Source organism: Cinclus cinclus, chromosome 6, assembly GCF_963662255.1.
Source record: "Cinclus cinclus chromosome 6, bCinCin1.1, whole genome shotgun sequence".
NCBI classification, from domain to species: Eukaryota; Metazoa; Chordata; class Aves; order Passeriformes; family Cinclidae; genus Cinclus; species Cinclus cinclus.
The window spans coordinates 15,164,682-15,184,745 of NC_085051.1; the positions used below are offsets into that span (position 1 = coordinate 15,164,682).

Below are 20,064 nucleotides of genomic sequence, written 5' to 3' on the forward strand. Positions count from 1 at the left end.
ATGGTGTAAAAGGATTGTGTGGGAGCTCATTGGAGGGTGTTGCTAGCAGCACACATAAAAACTTCAGGGCGTGTGAGATAGTCATTCCTCAAGCCACATGTAATGTGTGAGTTTTGGATAGTTACTGGAAAGCTCAATGTGTCAAAGGTGGATGTGGTTTACCATTATGTAATTCATTAATACTGTTCATGAGACTCAGGGACTTGCTCCCTGAAATGCCTGGGCTTGAAGATGATGTGTTCACAGCTGGCCTCAAATGAAAACTGTAACTGGTAGATGAGCTGCTGATATCAATAACCACAACAAAAAAGGAAGCAGAGCACTTCCAATCTTTTGAGGAGGGGAGTTTTTAGTTATATGTCCAGTATTTTCATCTTCGGGCCTAAAATTATTTATATTGAAACCAATAAGTGAATGCTTATTTCCTTAACTGGTACAAAGCTTCAACACTTCTTTTTAGTACCTAACTTTATACCATGCTTCTGTGCCTGAGCCTCGTGCCCACGGAAGTCAAAGAGAATCTTGCCTTTTAGTTTGGACATGCACTGCCAAACTTCTGTGTCCTGCCCAGGAGCTGTGCCCACACTTTGAGCACAAGCAGCAGGAATTCAAGGGTCATCTGTACTGCACGTGAGGTGTGGTGGTGGCTTATATCTGCTTACCTGAACATGCTTGAACAAGTAGCAGGCACTAGCACAGATTTCAGAATGAGCTGGACACGTGGTGCTTGTTTGATTTCTCAGACATCATTTCTGTCCTGCCTTGCATGCCTTCCTTGTAGCCCATGCTGTTTGCCCTATTCCAGCTACCTAGCTCAAGGGTAATTTGCGTGCATGTGCCCAAATTGTGCTTATACCTTGATTTTGTGTTATCTCTAAGAGCCTCCTGAGTTCACTGCTGAGAGGCAGCTGGGAATGCTTGTGTCATCTCTGTGAAACTTTCGATTAAAGATGTATGAAAGTATATCTAGATGAACAGAAATGTAGAGCCAGAAATCTGGTTTCCTGAGTTTGTCTCAAAGTGGATCCTTACTGGAATTTCTTGGCTAGTTTGTTATGAAAACTGCATCAGAAAATGAGTTGTGATCTGTGATGGCACATTTCTTCCTATACACTGCACACGTGCTTGGCTATACTTGTGTTTTGGTGGGGAATCTTTGCTAATCTGAGTTTCGACTTTCTTTTCCTGCTTAAAATAATGCTGATGAGAGATAGCAGTAACAAATAATGGTGAGCTTTAAATAAAAATTCAGTAAGATGGATAAGGTGCTTGGTATATACTTAACATGTGTGATTTATCTCTTCAGTTGAAAATATTAGAGCATGAGATTAAAGGGCTGAAGAGGATTCCAAGCAAGCACCTCACCTTCCTGCATAAACTGGTGCTTCAGGAAAATGCCTTTGTATGAGCTATATTGACTTGAGATGCCTTCAGGAGCTGGGGGCTAAAGGACATTATGCAAAGTGTGATTTCCTGAACATAAAGTGAGGGACTGAGATAAAAAGATCTGCAGGAAAGGTTCTCAGTCCTGTTTTTCACTGAACGCTGCAGACTTTCTCATCCTTCTGGTAGTGTGGGTTAGACCTTCAATTCTGCATGCACCTGCCATTACCATGGAAATAATTAATGTTGATGTACTAGTTGTAATTACAGCAAGTGAGGTATGATCTGTGCAGTTAACAAGGGGAAACACCAGTGAAATGCTAAGTCAGGAGAAGCTCCTCAGTGCTAGTGGGAAATTTAATATGCTTTGTTAAATTACTAGCCTTTGCATAACAATCAATTTAGAGTTTAAAGGGCAGAGGAGGTGGATGTAAAAATCATTAAGCATTCATTTCAGCGACCCACTCGATATTCTTAGCTGGAAGAAGTCACCAGTCCAATATTTATGGAGTCAGTTGCAACTGGTTTAAGAAAAAAAGCAAACTACACAAGGCTTGTGTGTATGGTGCTTATTGCAGCGCCCTTTTCGAAGCCATAGGGTTGCAGTGATCCCTTTCCCAAACACAGCATGCCTTTAGTCATGGGCTGGTCTTTGCTCACAGATGTTTATCCAAACCAGAGAGGATTCTGAAGATGAAGTTTTCCAACGTGTCGAATAAAAATGTTCTGCCCTGCATGACCCTAGCTTGAAATTTCTAAGTCCTCTGTTCGATAGGGATCCCCAGGAAGAACAACCTGGGATGTTTTTTTCTCACTGTAGGTATTCAGGGCCTGGTTTTGCCTGCAGTTGTTCTGTTTGTAGTTTTTGTACATTATGCTTGCCTTAGAGAGAGATTAGTTGTAAGAAGATTATGCATCTGAGTGCTGCTGGTGTGCCTGAAGCTGGAAATGTTCTGGTGTATACAAAGAAAACATTAATCAAGACATCTCACAGAGAATTAAGGGAGGAAATAGTTTTGCCTCCTGATTACTACATGGATTTCACTGCCCAGTGCAGAAAAAGGCAGGGAGAGAGGCAGAAGGTGATAGAAAGAGGTTGTTCTTCTGTTCTCAGAGAAAGCAAGTGCAGATTGCTGGGGTGGCTGTGGCAGGCAACTTCCACAAAAACAGCACGAGAGAGGCAGCTCTAAGAACTCTGCAGGACACGTGAGCTTTGAGTTAGATTGTAGGGACAAACTAGCCATGCTCCCGAGCTTGTCAAAGCAGCTGAGAGAAATCTGTTGCGTATAATCTTACCAAAGCCCATCCCTTTGTTGCAGATTGGTGTTTTCAGCAACCCACATTACTTGATTTTCCAGCCTGGGCTGATTGCCAGGCTGAGTAGTGTGGCATGCAGCAGAGGATATGGCAATGCACAAAATCAGAGCATGCCTGCAGTACCACTGGTGAGGAAAGGTCCCCTTGCCTGCAGCACAGAGAAATCACTGACCCTCGGTAATTAAGGGTATAGAGAATAGCTGACACCTGCTCTGAAGCTTCATTGCTTCAGGTTCCTACTAACAGCCCAAGAGCTCAAAACATTGAGTGTCAGCTGCAACGTGTGTGTTTTGCCATTTCTCTAACCAACAAACATGAATTAGGTAGAGAAAAAAATGCCTGCACAGTTACTTTTCGCTGTATCAGGTTTTATTTAACTGTTAGGGAGTTGGTTGTCCAATTATCTATCTTATTAATAGGCATTTTTGGGAATAGCCTTCAGAAACAGACTTCACAGACTTCCTGAATTGAGTGTGGTTCTTCAGCTGTTGTAAATCACCAACACACCACTGAACTAATAATTTACCCTTATTGAGGATCTGTTTTTCCTTATGAATACACAGAACTGAAATCACTAGAAATGTGTCTGCTAACAATTTGCCTTCTCATTTCATTCATAAATTTTTGCCTCCTCAGGGTTAATTGGATCAGGAAATGTCAGTATCTTTCGATCTAATTTTTCCTATTGATGCAGGTTTTGGAGTGAGTGACTGCTTTGAATACAAAATACGATTTAATTTAATTTCTGGGGAATACTTAGTGACCAGAAAAAGAGAAAGTTGTTGGAAACAAGCTTTGAATAAATTAAGAGCCCCCTCTAACTAGCACAGCCTTCTTTACTATATAAAACCCCTAATTAACTATTTATAGAGAAGTACATATTCCCAGTCTATTTTAAGATGCTGGAAATGAGAGTAAGCAAACCAACCTACCCACAAGTTTGCAGAGGGTAGGGACAACATAATATCTGCACAGTGTTCAGCTGAGTGGTAATTATATATCAGAAACTTTGAAAATTTAAAGAAGGAGCCAGGAAAATTCCTTTCCCAGAAGTTTCAAGGCTGATGCTGAAAGCTTCCACTACCTTCCCAGCAAGCACAAAAGGCCCAGGATGCAGAACAGGTGTGTGTGAAAGGCATCTCTGCACCAACAGTGATCATCTTAAGTGTTTTAGTCACTGCCTTCACCCAAAACGGGTCCAGTCCCAGAAGAGGAGAGCAGTGGCAGTTCCCATTTGCTTTAATAGCACCACGAGGCTTGCTGATAAAGTAACTTTTAATCTTGCCCCATTGCTCTTCTTTGACTGTTCCTGAAGCCACCTGGGAGGGAAAGTCCCATTGTGCTGTTGCACCCCGTTAAGTTCACTACTTTCATTTGTCCTGTGCTTCATGGGGCTTTGACATAGACTTCTCTTCTGCTGTATTTTGCATTTTTAAAAGATAAAGAGATCTCAGTGACAGGGTTAGTAAGAAATTTATTTCTTCCTGCTGAATTATTTATTCCTTTTTAGCCTCTAGTGAACAGCTCATATTTTAATAGCCCATCATTGCTTAAAGAGCTGTGAACACAAAAGGAGCAATCCTGAAAAGTACTGTGTTTAGTGGCTCTGTCAATACTCTCTGTATTACCTTTCCTTCATTTTTATGATCAAGAGCACAGAATGGAGGGACAGAGATTACCTGAGCTGCAAACTTCAGGGCACTTTAATCTACCAAGACTAAGAACTAAGTAAAATCATGCAGGAGCTAGAATGAAGGTTTTTCATTACGAGAATATTTTCCTAAGTGAGTGTATGGATTCTGCACCACTTGGCATCTTCAAATTAAGACATGTTGTCTTTCTAGGACAATGCTTCATCTCATCTGCTGGATTTGGAGGGAATGCTGTAGCAGTGGGTGACATTTCTTGCCTTGTGTTACGTAAGTGGTTTGGTGACAGAATGGCAATTTTTGACCTTCAATTCTGGCCCAGTTTTGATTTTTACCTTCTCTCTGTTCCTTGAGCCCTCACAGAACTGATTTTCGTGAAGCATCTGCCATATCTTGAAACAATCTCCAAAATACTGATTTAGAAGTAGATTTGGGTTTCACACCAATAGTGTTGTCTTCAAATCAGCCATGAAAGATTTGGGGCACTAAATCACTCATGTGTGGAAGCCCATCTTCTGTTATTGCTTATTTCATACCAGATACTTCATCAGCACTGAATTCTTGTATGTTTTCTGGATTATTTAGGTGTCTGAAGAGCCCTCTTGTGAAAAGCAGTGAACATACCTCCCACTTTCCTGTTACATCCCTTTGGAAAATTGTCCCTGGCATCTACTGTTCATCTTCCCCTACAGCTCTCATGAGCTTTATATTATTTGAAGTCAGCTTGGGCAGTCAGAACTTTATGGACAGATATAAGAAGTAGTTTTCTGAGTAAGTGAGCTAATGAGGCCTCAACTTCCTATGGATTTGTGTCTTATGTTGGATTCACTGATATTTGGTAATAGCTGGGTTCGGAGGACAGCTTTACAGTTTCTCTCCGTTCTTTAGCCACTGATCTTTTAAGAAGATACAACTTTTAAGAAGCTAATATTTTCGAGTTTTCTAATGTCTGATGGAGTTCCATGACTTTTTCAAATGGTACAAAAGGGGTCGGGAGGGAGGATGAAACAGGGTAGATACAGATGCAGACACACACAGTGATGTCTTTTGGAAACCAAACCAAGTATTTCAGGTTTATTGTAGACTCTTAATAATGTGAACTACATTTTCTCCAGACAAGGGGGAAAAATGTGTCTGCTATATGAAGAAAACTCGAAATACAAAGAGGAAAAAAAGTCTGGTTTTATGATTTTGTGCTACATAAGAGCCTGTCTGGTTGAGGGTCAAATGTGTCTTATGCAGATATCTTTGAAAAACAAGCCAGAAGACACCATGCTGGTGGCACGATGTATTGCATGGTTGTGTGTGTGTGACAGGCACGTCTCTGCTGCTGCTACACAGGGAGCTTCAGTCACCTGGGGTCTTCTGCCAAAAAAACACCAGTTAAGAGGAACTCACTTGAATTGATCTGTGTGGTCAAAAAGAGATGAGCTGCTGCCACAATTTTGAATGAAGATATGCAAGAGAAGAGCCAGACCTGAGAAAAGTCTTTTTCCCTTGTTACTGGCAGTTCCCAGTTGAACAAGGCATCCAGATTTTTTGGCTGCCATCAAGCTGGTGGTTTAAATAACTGTGGCAATGAGAGAGCATCAGCACAGTAATTCTGACATTTATCCTGTGGTTAAAGAATGTGAAATAGTAAGTGAGCAAAACATCAGTGTATGGGTCTCTTTGCATAGTAAATAGAGCAACAGTTGAAATTGTGTTTTGGGGTTTTGCTGCTGACGTCAGTGTGAGCTGGCTGGCAGTTCTTCACCTGATGCCTTTTTCCAGACATCACACTGACGCAGCTGGTGGTATTGCTGAGACAAAATGATGATGGACACAGCCTTTCTGTTGCCCTGTCGGGGTGTAAGAGTTGATGGATGGATGTTTTATGTTTGTAACCTGCTCTCCAGCCTGCTTCCACTGTTTGGGCCTGGGATTTCTGACCACTTACCTGCTTGATTGGCACAGCCTCACCAGGTCCCTGCTTTTTGGGGAAAATATTCCACTCATCTGCTTTTGTTCAGAGCCACTTACAAGAAGTTCTAGAGGTAGAGAGTTGAGACTGCCTTTCTGGGAATAAGGAAAAAAATAGCTCACTGTTAGCATTCCAAACCCAGCTATTTAGACCTGGATTATTTTTAAATACTTTGCTTTCAGACACGTAGCTAGCTGTGTTTTCCTCCCCTCTCTCCTTTCTTTTTTTAAAGTTAGCAGTTAAGTTTTGCATCTTCTCCCCACCCAGCTGTATGCAATCTAGAGTTTCTAAGCAAACAGGTTTATTTACATTGCTACCTTAGCTATGTTACCTGCTGCCTCGGATATGCCATTGGCCGCAGTGGGAACCTGGATGGGATATGATATTTGGAATATTCTGGAATATGGATATGATATTTGAGCCTGGATATGTTTGCAGAGCGGTTTCCTGGGCAGTTGAATGACAGGAGCCAGGGCAGCAGCAGGTGGAAAGCTGCAGCCACCTCATTGCACCTGGCTGCCATCACACATCATCAGCCTGGAACACGGCCGTGTGCGTGTCCTGGAGCTCCAGTGCAAAGCCTTTCACCAAGAGCTCTGTGAAGGGCTTGCAGTGAAGTTCTGCAGCTCAGTGTGTGCTGTCCTACACCACTTGAAGGTGGGGGCCACGCTCACACACAGCAGGTTTTTTGAGTTCTCAGCCATCACTGTACACAGACCTTGTTTCATCCTCTGCAGATGATGCAAGCCCAGCGGGGCACACACATCCCTTTCAAATGGCAGCTGCTAGCCCGGGGGAGTCCCATTTTTGGGCTAGTCCCACCAGCTACCCATTAGCCTGTTGTTGGATGTTACAGACCCTGATGTCTCACACATCCCACAGTGAGCAGGTTTTAGGAAGATCTGCTGCTCAGAGTGGTTTTGGTAACCCATGCACATTGCTGGAGTCCAGCTGGTTTAGATCAAATTTAGCTCATGGGCATTGAGGCCTTCTCTTGCAGGAAAGAAGGAGCAGGTTCTCTCTTGCCTTCTGTACAGCAGCTATTTATAAAGCTGATGCAGCCTGCTGGGCAAATAAATTTTAAAAAATTACAAAACCTGAAATATTTGGCCTGTCATCTACAGGGATTGACAGGGCAGGTGGAGGTATAGAGCCCAGATAAAACACAGGAGGGGACTTCCTCACACTGGGACGCATTCATGACATCCCCTCATATGGTGTCTTGGCTGTGAAGGCTGAGCTCCAAGAGCCTGTTGAAGGTTCCCCATGAAATTAGGCAGCACAAGCACAGGCAACAGGAAGGGAGGTCAGGGTCTTCTAGCCTTTTACCAGCCCATTTCCCACCTGTGCCACGAGGGTCACCTTAGGAGCATGTTGGTCCTGTCCTTCCAAACTGCACTGTGACTCTGGGCAATCTTTTCTTCTTTGTTTTTCCAGTAGCCTGAAAGAGATGAGAAAACTTGGAGATGCTTTTCAGGAAATATGTACTATCCTTAAAGGGTTTTCCTTACCTTGGTCCCCAAGAGAAGCAACAGGCCTTCTGGTGAGGGATGCCTACCCAAAAGCTGGGTTAACACTACTTTCTGCTATTCAGAGCCTTGCCTCTGGCTGCACATGGGGAGAGAATAAAGCCTGTAATTCGAGGAGGAGACAGTTATAGTATCTGTTTGTAAAGGGTAAGAAAGAACTGCTTGTTGGATGGGTATAAAAAAACCCTTTAATTCCAGCCAGGATGGTCTAATATGTTAGCCAAGCAGTGGTGAAGAGCAAAGTACCACCAGTACAGGGATGCAAGGAGGCTTCTGGGGGACACAATTGCTGGTCTTTACCCTCACAGAGCAGCAATGGTTATCTTACTGATCAAAGTGCAAGGCTGATCTTGATGTCATTTTAAAGAAACTGAAATAGTTTTTATATGCTGTAATAGGGAATAAAGCTGGGAGTGACTAATGTGATCTCTTGCTGTTCCCTGCAGCCAGTGCAGCTGGTCTTCCTTCACGCAGCTCAGATTAATGTTGATTTGTGTGGAGATGGTGTAACTCTGATGACACCAATGGAGTTGCATTTATAAGACTCAAAAGCCTTTTTTTAAAGAAATAAAAAAAGTTTCATGCACCATGTGCTGAATGTTAGGCACTGAATGGACCCAGTGAGTAGCTGTTACCTGATAGATCCTTGCAGGCAGGAAGATGTTAGACTACCTGGATTCACTGAGGAGCAGTGTCCTGCTTCCCTACTGTTTACATATACTGAGAGCCAGCAAATCAGTAATTGTATCTTCAAACCAATATAGTTTTGTTTGTTTTTTCCCCCTGCATAGCCTTCAGGCACTCTGAAAAAAGATCTGCCACGCTGCATAGGATTAGGTGGCTTTGAAGCAGCGGAGCCATCTAGGTGTGAAAACTTTGATTTCCTGTGTTTTGAAATTAACTGTAATCTCTATCTTTCTTTTTCAGAAAACCCCCACAGCCCATGCCATGAAGGAGGAGAACTTTCTCCGCCGCAGGTTCTCCCTCTGTCCGGCCTCGTCCACCCCGCAGAAGGTCGATCCTCGCAAGCTGACCCGCAATCTGTTCTTCGGCGCCGACAATGACATCTACCCTCTCAGCCCAGGTTGGTTTCTGCTGTGTTATTTTAGCATGCTGCCAGGAAACAAAGAGAAACAAGAATGTGAACGAGAAAGCTGCTGCAACACAGATAGTACTGGATCCCAGACGGTGATGCTTCCATGATGCTGTTATTTTTCATTGCCATGGCATTAAGTGGGAATGGAGGGCATGAAAACTGGGGTTTTTAACTGTTTGAATGCTGCATGGCCTTACATTTAAATAATTACTATAATGTTTTTGGGCACATCCACTTCAAGTCACTTGATGTGTTATACTGTAAGCACTGGACTTGCTTAACATTTACTGTCCCCATTTGCAGATGTTTAATGGCAGGTTTCCCTGTTCAGATTTCGAGCCCAGGATAAATATTACGAGAGCAAAATTTCTGTGGTTAGTATTCTGTAAATATCTACAAGCACCACAAGTACGAGGAATCTTGACAGGTTGTAATGAATGGCAGACTGGCTTTAAGCATTCTCTTTGCATTTTTTTTTTAGCTTTGAATTTCCTAGCACCTTTCTTGAAGGAAAAAGAGCTCATTTTATTGTTTCAGAATTTGTTGCTCACAGTAAGCATTGAAGTCTTCCCTTGATTGCAGTCAGCAGACAATGCTTCTGTTCTATTCTGTCAACAAGTGCTTCAGGGGGCAGTCGCAAGTTTCTAGAGCTGTCATCTGCAGCTGCCATGTCAGTGCTAAATAGTCAAATCTCACAGCACCATTGAGTCTCAAAACTCTGGTATATGGAGAAAGAACACAGCATCTGTCAAAAGGTTTCCCTGCTCATTTAGATGTAGCACCCAACAGACTCTCTGGGCTTTGCAGATGTAGCACAGATCCAGGTCTGGGTTTCCTGAGCTAATTGTCTTTAAGTGCAAAGGTTTCAAGGGCCTCTGATTTTTGTAGGTATTTTGTTTGTGAGTGTCTGCTGTAAGGCAGTGGGGAGCCTATTTTCAGCAGTGCTGACTAATCCTGGCTGCCACTGAGGCCACTGGAAGCTTCAACAACCTTTCAGTAATCAAACTGAAAACAATTTAAAATGGGACACCTAAAATCTATACATTTCAAACCTAGAGGGACTTCTGAACAGCTGACTGCCCATAAGTACAGACTGTACAAATGTGTGGCAAATAAACAGTACACTTCTGCTATCTTTGGGAGCTGAAGGGCTGATTTTCTAGCCTGTATGTATTTCCCCTTGCTTTGAGGTGATGGAGAGCTATGGCTTAGAAGTTTGCTCAGTTCTTTCTTCAGTTCTGACCAGCATTTTCAATGCTAAAAAAGTTACTGACTCCTTCACAGTGGTATTTCAGTGCTGTAATATTTTAGAAACCAGGGAAGGTTGAGGGTTTCAGTGTGGAGGAGGTGGCTGGAAGAATTTTTCTCTTCCTCAGCTTCCCCCATCACCTTGTTTCTCCTTGATCCCTGCTGGCATCCTTTGCTGGGCTCAGCAGAACAAGTGCCTTGAACCATGATGGGTCTTCTGTTCTGCTGCATGGCTCTCCCAGGTAACCTCCAGCACTGGTGTCAGTGAGAGCTGTAGCCCTCAATATTGCAAAGGAAGAGCACAGGCTAAAGGGTTTGTAAAGAAGAGAATATCCCTTTTAAACAAACAGAATTTTCAGCTTCAGCCAGGGAATTTCTTGCAAGGAGTCTGGGGTTTTGTCTATTCCTACTCTTCTTCTACTCCTTTCATTTATTTTCCCGTCCCCATGGAGTTGCCTTGTCTCTTTGTTTTCCTCACATTTCCTGCAAGAAGGGCCTGTTATTCTTCATGTTCAGCTGCTGTTTCCTATGGCAGGCTCTGCTCTCACTCCTTTGCTGCTGCTTCTGCCTTGTTTCCCTCTGAGCCTCGTGTGCTTCTCCCTACCTTCTCCTGTTCCTCTGAGCAGTGCTGCTATCACCATAGACAAGCCACAGGTCTGTGTCCATAAGGTGCATCCCATCATTCTCAGTTCTCTATTTTTCTCTGTTATTTTACTGAGGTTTTTCCAGTGGTCTGTGTTTTGCAGCTTGAGCCCAGCAGGTTTCCTTTATGTGAGCACTGGGCTGATTGTGTTGAGTGGGTGCAGTGGGCAGCAAAGCCCAGTGATTCCTGGTCTGGAATTCAGTGGGTTGTGATGTGGATGGAGCTCCAGGTCTCACTGCACCATCACCTAGGATTCACCTTCCAGCAATGAAGATGTGCAAATAAATATTTCAGAGAAGGGAGTGACAGACTTTACACCTCAGGAGAGTTACACTATAGAGATTCAGTTCAGCAAGAGAATTTATTTATTTTTTTTTAAAGGAAACAGATGGGAAATGCAGAGGGCACTATCTGAAATAATACTTTGGACTTCTTGCCTTTTGCTTGCATACAAAAGTGCTAATGATTCTTGTAACTGAGAGAAAGTTGAGTAAGATATTTTCTTTTTATAGGGAACTCACAAGTTAGAGAGACATGAATTCTTGTTTCTTGTTCATGTCTGTCTTTCGCTTAGCCATGAGGAGAGAGGACCTTTCTCTGTTTTCTATTTCAGAGGATAGGAAATTTATTGGTATGAAATTTTTTACAGATTTCTCGTTTTGATTAGCCTGCAAGATTGCACAGAGTCTTTAAATAAAAATTTAGATTAGCTTTTCTGCATCTTACAAGACATACTTTCATGAATATGGGAATTTTCCTGTGAAGGATACATGGAACTGCATTTAAGGCATTCACATTGGGTCACGTGGCTGCTATTTACAGCAGAAATAGGTTTTATTCGCGATATTTTTGTCACACGTCAGAGCTTGAATTTCCTCTTGTAGTTTATCAGTCATGCTTGCTGTATCATTCTTTATAAAGGGGGGAAGCAAATGCACCTGTAGGATTGATGCCCAGCAGATAAACCAAAGAAAAGGAATGGTTAGTGTTCTGAAAAGGAGCCAAATATTTTGTTCCTCTGTGCATTACAATAATGGATAAAAAGAAAGTATCAGCACTTCTACTCTCTAGGCACAAGACTGGATTGTTGGCAGTTTTCTTCACAATGCAAAGGCTGTTTCCATAAGCACTACTTCCCAAAGTGTTTTTTGTTATTTGGTGCAGAATATTTGGGCTACTTTGTGAAGGACCCTTCTTTGTGTGCTCTGGTAGCAGCCAGCACTTTAAATTGCAAGATTCATCTCTCTTTCTGTTCATCTCTCATCTATTCTTTCTCTTTCTGGGCATTGTGGTTTTTTTAATCAAGGAGATAAGTGTTTCAGCTTCTACAGCCGGTTCACGTTTAGCTCCTCTTACATTTTTCTATGGTTTCCTATTTATTTTCTCGAGGTAGCTGTGTCTGTTGTGCTTGGGGTGAAACTCTCCCTTTTGGGCTTTCTGTGCACTTAACTGTGTGTGGGGGGGTTTTGAGAAACTTCCACATCATTCCTATGAACTTTGCTTTCCAAACAAGGGCTGGCCCTCTCCATGGCTGCAGCCAGGCTGCTTGAGGCAGACAGCAAAGATAGCTCTCCTCTGAGAAACAGCCTTTCCCTCACAATTTCCAGTACACTTAATGTGTTTGGCATAAGAAACTAGGAGATGTTGCTTCATGAACACACTCAATGAAGCCTTGTAAATGATAAAGTAAGAATGGGCAGTTGTTTGGTTTTCTTTCCCCCCACGTTCCTGGTCTGTGAGTAGGATTGTCCAGAACCTCAGGAACAGGGAGAATCTCATTGTTCAGGTTGCAAATCCTTTTAACTGCATTAATGAGAGAAGGCAGAAATGTCTCGCATCCAGGATTTTTGTATGACTACAAGCTTGGAGTTAAGCTTTCTTTAAGAAATGAGACATAATAAAGAATGGATGTAATTCTGTTGTGCTAACAGACACCATCCCTTGGAGCAGGCAGCAGCTGATTCCCATTAACTTTAGTTGAACTTTTAGACCATATGTTACTTTCCCACACATGCGCAGAAAAAAACTCTTCATGGGAAACAAGCGCAGCAGCTACATGGCTTTATGAGTTTTTTCCATCCTCCTCTGCCTCTTTCAGGGAGAATGGGGGTTGTAGAGATGAAAATGCCATGAGAGAAAGGAAAAGTATGGAGATCCAGGTCCTAATCCATGCACAGCAGTGCTTATGGCCATCCCACTTGTGGTAACATAAAGGCGCTGTCAAATCTCTGGCCACTGGGGATCTTTTTATTTTTTTTTTTTTTATTTTCTTCTGCCCACAAACATGAGAATTCTGAGTGCGTTATTTAGGGCTCAGTGTTTCCAGGGGAGGAGTGACAGCTGAGAAAGTAGGTTGAGATATGGGTCCCGTGTTTTGGCATCGCTTTCCTGCGTGTCTGGGTGGGTCGTTCCTCTGCTCCACTCCCCCGCGTGAGCAGCACACGTGCTGTCCCTCTTCTCCCAGGCCTCCTGTGCCACCATGGGCTTCTGTGGCTGGCTTTCCTAGCAGTGCTTGGCTTCTTCAATGGCTGCTCTGGTAGTTCCAGGAGAAATGGTTCTGACACATCCGTGACAGCTTTGCTGACTTTGGGAGAATTGGGGTTTTTCCTTGCAGGTTTTCGATTTGGTGGTGTTTCTAAGGATGGCCCACACAGTGTTAGAAACATTTTCAACAGTTGCCTTGTTTGCAGTGTGCTACAAATGAACTGTGTTTCACTGTCTTGGTGGTTCTTTACTGCATCCTGTATTGTGAAGCTCTGTTTGCCAGTGATTCTGAGAAGAAAATGACATTGTAATTGGTTAACAATGACTGTCTTGGCACTAAAAATCTAGTCTCATCAGATTATATTTTTTGGCTTTCTTTTTTTTTTAATAGAAGATCTGTGCTTTCTTTTGCTCTAAGGCCATGATTACTGTTGGCCAAAAGAACAGTATTTATCATTATGTTTTATTGCTTGGACTAGGACTACACACACTCATGCCAGTATATAATGTATGCAAGTTTAGGATACTTGAGTAGTGACTATTTATTTGTGCGATGATTGGAAAATGTCATAGTACTCATTTACTGCTTGTAAATGTAAAATATTTCTTCTTATTATTCTTCTTAACAAATAACTTGGTCAGAAGACATTGATCTCCTGCAAGTGTGTTGAGGATTTTTATTTTGTTTTACTAATTATGCCTAGATACTCTTCTGTCTTCCGTAACATTTTGTGATCATGGTTATTATATGTCCAGCAAAGCATGCTATCAAGTGCATCAGTGTATAGTTGCCAAATACTGACCAAGGAGGATTGAATAGCTGCTTATTGACTAAATTGCATTTGTTATTCTCACTGAACAAGGCATGGGGTATGTAAGGAAAGAACAGACTGTGGTAATGTAATTAAAGACTGCATCATAATGCAGACACAGAAGGGAGCTGATTAAGGATGCATAAGCAACCTTACTTCTGTTTTTTTTCCAGCTTTCAAATGCTGGACTTTGCAACCATCATGCTGGTTTTCCATTGTGTTTTGAGACCTTACTTTTGAGCAGTCTTGTTATCCAAGCATGAGGATTGAGGCTATTTCAAATTCTACATGAACCCTCTCTTGGATCATGGTGTGCTTGCTCTTGCACGTGATAACTTCCCTTGTGTGCTGTTAGCAGTAGTCCTCTCAGGCCATGATGAACCATGGTTTTGCACAGAATTTTGCTGGTTTTGAATCCTATTTTTCTATTGCAGGAAAAGATGTGGAAGGAAACAGCCCATCGGCACTGAAGGATGACACACCACAGACTCCAAACTCCATTAGCAAGGTACTTTGGGATAGGGAACTGTTCCAAGTTTTGTTTTCATTTCTTCTCAGGATGTTATTAATCATTCTTAGCCTTTTTTAAAAAGTCATTGAGAAAGCCTCTCCCTCTGTTTCTGCAGGAACTGTGTGTGCGTATTTTGTGGGGAAAGAAAATAAGTTTTATTGCATGGTTGGGATGACAAGGAGGCCTGCACTTGCCTCTGGCTTGATTTCACCTGCCACAGAAGAACCTGGTTTATTTGGGCCTCATTTGGCAGTGTAATTAGATATGAATAATTAGGCTTGAAAGGTTGATTTTGTCAGCAGAGGTGTCTCTTGCTGTTCTGGATCAGTAAGGCAATCATAAAGCCAAATTGTTCTGCAAAAAAAAAAAAAACCCTTGTAATATTGAGTGTAGTGCGCAGCATCCAAAACAGTGAGTGGAGAGCCTGGGAGAGAGCTCTGGGAATTGGTGTAACAGGAGAGGAAGACAAACTAATCAACATTTCCTGAGCACAACTTTTCCATCCAGCCTATTAGAGAGAGTTAAAACTGAATCTAAAGTCTCTGGATCTCATTGCTCAAAACCTGCCTCTAGATCATGAGTCACAGAGTGCCAGGGTTTGATTTCCTGTAGAGATTGAATCAACCTTGTAAATGAGATCTGGCTTTGAGATTCATGTACAGCTTTTTTGGCTGCAGCTCCCTGACATGTTTCTGGAGGGTAACTTGAAATAGAAGCAAGACCAGTTAATAAATTTTAAATTAAATTTATTTTTAACTATGGAGCTATAAAATGCAAGTGGCACCAGCTGAAGTGAAAATATAGCACAAAAAAGCCAAGTGATTTCTTGTGACACATGAAAATAATCTCTACTTCTTCCAGTACCTTTCTCTGTGCTAGCCTGGAGCTTGCAGGTTGTTCAGCTGGGATTCCCTGGCAGAGGTCAGCACAGGGTGATGATGATGAGAGGAGCCTTGGGAGTATGTAACAAGGACCTGTGAACTTGTCCTCTGCTATTGCTGGAACCTGACAAGCTGCAAACCAATCTTGGTCTTGCTTTTTCAGGCAGGTTCCTCAAGGAAAATCAGCCTCCCACTTATCCTGGCAGTGGAGAAGCCCAAGGACCAGGTAACTGCATCCAGGGCAGTGTTTTAAAGCTAGATGTTTTGCACGCCTTACATGGAGTGGTGTTGATTTTCCAATGACTTAGGAATGCAAAGAAGAAGGACTTTATCTGGACAGGACAGCTCAGAGCACTGGTGCACAGAGCGCTCCAAAAGGGAGTTTGATTTCTGAGATGCAGGATGAATGCAGGAGTAGAAACGTATTTATGAGAGGTTTCTGGGTGAGAGCTGTGTTTTTCTGGCTCACCTGTGTTTTCACAGCCTCTGGGCCTTCCTTGCTATTCAGTTTCCTACAGGTATGTTTTTGAAAGGAGAAGTACCTATGGAAGATTTGGGTGCCAATCTTGATTTCTGCCATGTTTTGTGTGCACCTGGTCTCTCCTAGACAGTGCCAAGAACCATTGTTAAGAAGAGTTAAGAGGAAATGCACAGCACAAAACAACTACATCAGATCTGTGAATCAAAAGAAATGGGGCTCTGAACCTGGACACGAGCTTTGCTTTCACTAACCCAAGCTTTTGGTTCTACAATAGTCAAAATTGCTCTAAACCACCAGTTTTAGAGCACTAAAAAGAGACATGACATCAAAACACTGAACCTGAACTTGACTACTCATTTGCACTGTTGCAGACAATTGCTTTGGCTGCTGAATGGGCCAGAGCTGGGTGCTTCCCTCCTGCCTGAATATTCTGCTTAGACATGCAGTGTTTGTTTCTGAGACTTTCCACCTCACTGGACCTGTGCTGTAGCACCTGTCATTCTTACTTCACTCTTCTTCACCTTGCTATGTTGTGCAGTACCTTGCTGTCCTCCAGCCAAGTAACTTGCCCTCCGTCATGCTTTGCAATGGCAGTAGGGCATCCTTATTGTGAAATGTCCTGTTACTTAAAAATCCAGGCAAATTGGTGGTCAATGTGTTTAATATGTAATTTTTCACATTCACTTAGCTCTAATGACATAAAATAAAGCCTTACTGTCAGCTTTCAGAATTGTAAGCCGGGATCTGTCATACTATTTCAGTTTAAAAATAAATAGTGATTCCACCTACTTGAACCAAAGGGAGAAGTGTGCTCTAATTGAGTCATGTTTAGATTCCTGATAGCAGGGAGGGAATAATTGCTGGAAACTGGACTGTAGGGTGTGCTAGTTTAATTAATGGGTTAAAAAGTAAATGTTACAGGTTACAGATCCATGCCATGGATATTTGCTGTTCTTTTGGTACAGCAGATATGAAAAACCATGTTGGAAATCAGTGTTATTTCAGCTGCACTATTCTGACGTACCACAGCGCATAAACTACTTTCAGTCAGTAATAAGAAGGAAAGGAAAGGCAGTCAAGTGGTTTGATCCCTAGACTGGGGCTTGGGGAACCTCATATCCCCAACTCTGCCTTAGATTCCCTGCATTGCCGAGGCACATTAACTGTGTTTCTATTTCACATCTTCATCAGTGAGTGGAAAGTAGCTCTTCATTTCATTCACCCAGGCCATATCCACATTGCATGATGGAGAAGGCTGCAGGCTGCCCAAGTTGGCAGAGGGAACATGGCATGAAAACTCTATAATTGTCTGTGAACTTGTGAGCTGTGAAGACTTTGAACTGCAACCACACTGCCCTATGCTCATGGGTGGGCTGCTCTCTCTGAGGTGTGAACACATTCCAGGTGTCCTGTCTGTACAGACAGTCAAATGTTTGATACTGGAACATTTGCTTTCAATGTGTTTGTGTGATTCTTGGCACTATATATATATTTGTAATTTCAGCTGTGGCTCCTTGACCCACATTTTATTGGAACATATTTAAGGCACAGTATAGCTACATACTGTGTTGGTAACTTTCTGCAGCATGTTTTCTCCTATTTAATCTTTTAAGTGGAGTCTCTTTCCTTTTTCAAAAGGAAAAATAAATATTAGCTTACTTATTTCAAATTGTTTCTCATATTAGTCTCTCTCTGGTTTAGAGCCCTTTATCCTTGTTTTCTAGGATGAGGGCTCATAACAGGGATGTGAAAGTGTCACCAAACTGTCTCTAAGCCTCAGGCTTGTCTCTGCAGCCAGGTTACAGTTAGCACACCTGTGATAGTGACAGGAGGTGCCTTTTCTTTTGCTTTGTGCCTCATTTGATGCTGTTAGTTGGAGTCCTCTGAGGTACCTTTCATTGCAGTATGCAGTGCTGCATGTTCTCTTTCTTTCTTTCCTGTGCTTACCTATTAATTCTACTGGTTAGAGGGCAGCTGGAGTCTCTTGATATGCATGCTGGGACACAAAGAATTGAGGTATTTTAAGGGATAATCAGAAAAATCCTGAAGCTGGAGCTCAGTGGAACTTCACTGTTACCAGTCCTTTGCTAATGCTGCAATGAAGTCTATGAAATTGTAGGAGTGTGGCTGTTGCATGCACAGTTCGATGATGTACTGGAAGGCAAAGCATTGTGAATGAGTTTTTCCATATGCCAAAATCGTTCACATCTTTATTGTGTGATTTGTAATCTGAAATGTGAATATAACTGACCTCAAGAAATTTATTTTAGCTGCACAGTGGTTTGAAACTGCACATTCTGATCACTTGAGATTTAAGCTACAGTTCCCATACTGTCTCAAGCTCACCCTGCTTGATCTATGAATCATGCTCCTGACCACTGAGGTAATTCCAGTCATGGTTGCACTCAGGTCTAATATAGAAGATCATTCACAAATGTGGCAGTTTACAAGGGTACCTTTTCCTCTGTTCTCCCTTAGCCAGCAAACCAAGGAAGTGTTTGGAAGACAGATCCAGATGTTTCAGGAATCACCTTGGAGAGACTCAGGAGTGAAACATCCTCTGTGCGTGTTAAGCACAGCTTAATGGGAGATTCTGGCCCTTCCAGGTGGTGGCTATGTTCAACTGAGCCCTTGCTGTCTTTTCTTTGCCATACTTCATGCTCTCCATGTTGTGGATGGAATTATTTAGGAGCAGTTGTCTCTATGAACACTTGCACTCAGTTGCTGTGCCCTGGCTCAGCACACTTTGCTTCCTCAATTCCACATGCAGCACTTTAGGAGAGTCACAGCTGTGCACAGAGGGCTTTGCAGTGGATTTCTGCTGAGCAAAGATGTAGCCTGGAGTATCCTGGGAAAATCAGGTTGAAGAGGGGTGGGATTTTGCACGTAAAGTGGAAAACATGGAGCATCCCTAACTTGTGTAGGTACATACAAGCCCTGAAAACACCCAGGTGCCTCACAGAGGTGAATGTAGACAGTAGCAACTCAAAGTTGATAACTTTGGGTAAGCCACAGCAGTGCAATCATGTCAGCATAGGTCACTGGCGATCATAATTCCTTAGTCTAGTGCTTCTGATGAGGAAGGTGAGGGCAAACAGGGGTGCTGAAGTTGCAATTATTTATTAAACAATTTAGCAAAACTGCAGGTCCAATTGTTTTTCATTGCTCATTTTGTTTGTTTAAATTCAGTCTAGGGGCAAAAGCTGTGCCTGTAGCTGGAGGGGAAATTGGAACTGTTCTACCTTTCTGCTGGCACTAAGTCTATGATAGTCATGTGAAACAGCATCTTTCTCAGTGTCCAACTTCCCATCTCTCCTCAAATGTTCTTTAGATATTCTGACTCTGCAGAACAAACTTCCTATGCAAGGCACACTTAAATGATCAAACAGAAATACTGTGAGGCCTGAGAGTTTTTCTTTATTTACCGTAATTTGATGCAATGGAGCCAAGGATCCCACTAAACTCTGGTATAACTTGATATTTGAAGTTGCTTGGATGGCTGAATTTCACCAGTTACTTCCCCCAGATGTTGCTGTCATGTCGACTGTTTATTTGTACAGGCTTTTCAGTTTGTACTAATCATTGTGCTATTTCAGAGTTGTAAACACAGTCACTGTATCTTTGTAACATTGTTGAAATAAGAGTAATCATTTTGTTGGTACTTTTCCAACTGGAAGGTTTTAGTTGAAGATTATTCAGCTTGCTGTAAAGGGGTATATCAGTTGAAGGGTAATTTTTCCTACTGCAAAGGTTGTTTGTTAGTAAGAATCATTTCACTGACTCTACTGTGCTTTGGATGAGCTGTTAATTCACAGCAAAAATAAAAAGATTTCAAGAAGAACTGCTTATAAAACCAAAATTGCTTACATTTGGTCAAGATATCTGTGAATATTATTTTATTTGTGTGATCACAATTTGTATCAATTACATGTGGAAAAGATACTGGAGAAATTACATCTGACCAAGGACATGTCACTGATTTTGTGAAGCATCAGCTTCACAACAGCTCCTTTTGTTCTGCCTCCAAATTCCCATCTGATCTTGTCTTTCTCTCTCGGATGCAGAGA

At 42.3% G+C, this 20,064-nt stretch overlaps 1 protein-coding gene across 2 annotated transcripts in view; it reads left to right on the forward strand.

Annotated features, from left to right (window-relative positions):
- Positions 1-8,789: 8,789 nt before the first annotated feature.
- Positions 8,790-20,064, forward strand: part of OSBPL5 (oxysterol binding protein like 5) — a 59,575-nt gene continuing 48,300 nt past the window's right edge. For both annotated transcript variants that reach the window (XM_062494512.1, XM_062494513.1), the window contains exons 1-2: positions 8,790-8,925; positions 14,559-14,632. In XM_062494512.1, the coding sequence (XP_062350496.1) occupies positions 8,790-8,925; positions 14,559-14,632 (210 nt within the window). The remainder of the gene's footprint in view (positions 8,926-14,558; positions 14,633-20,064) is intronic.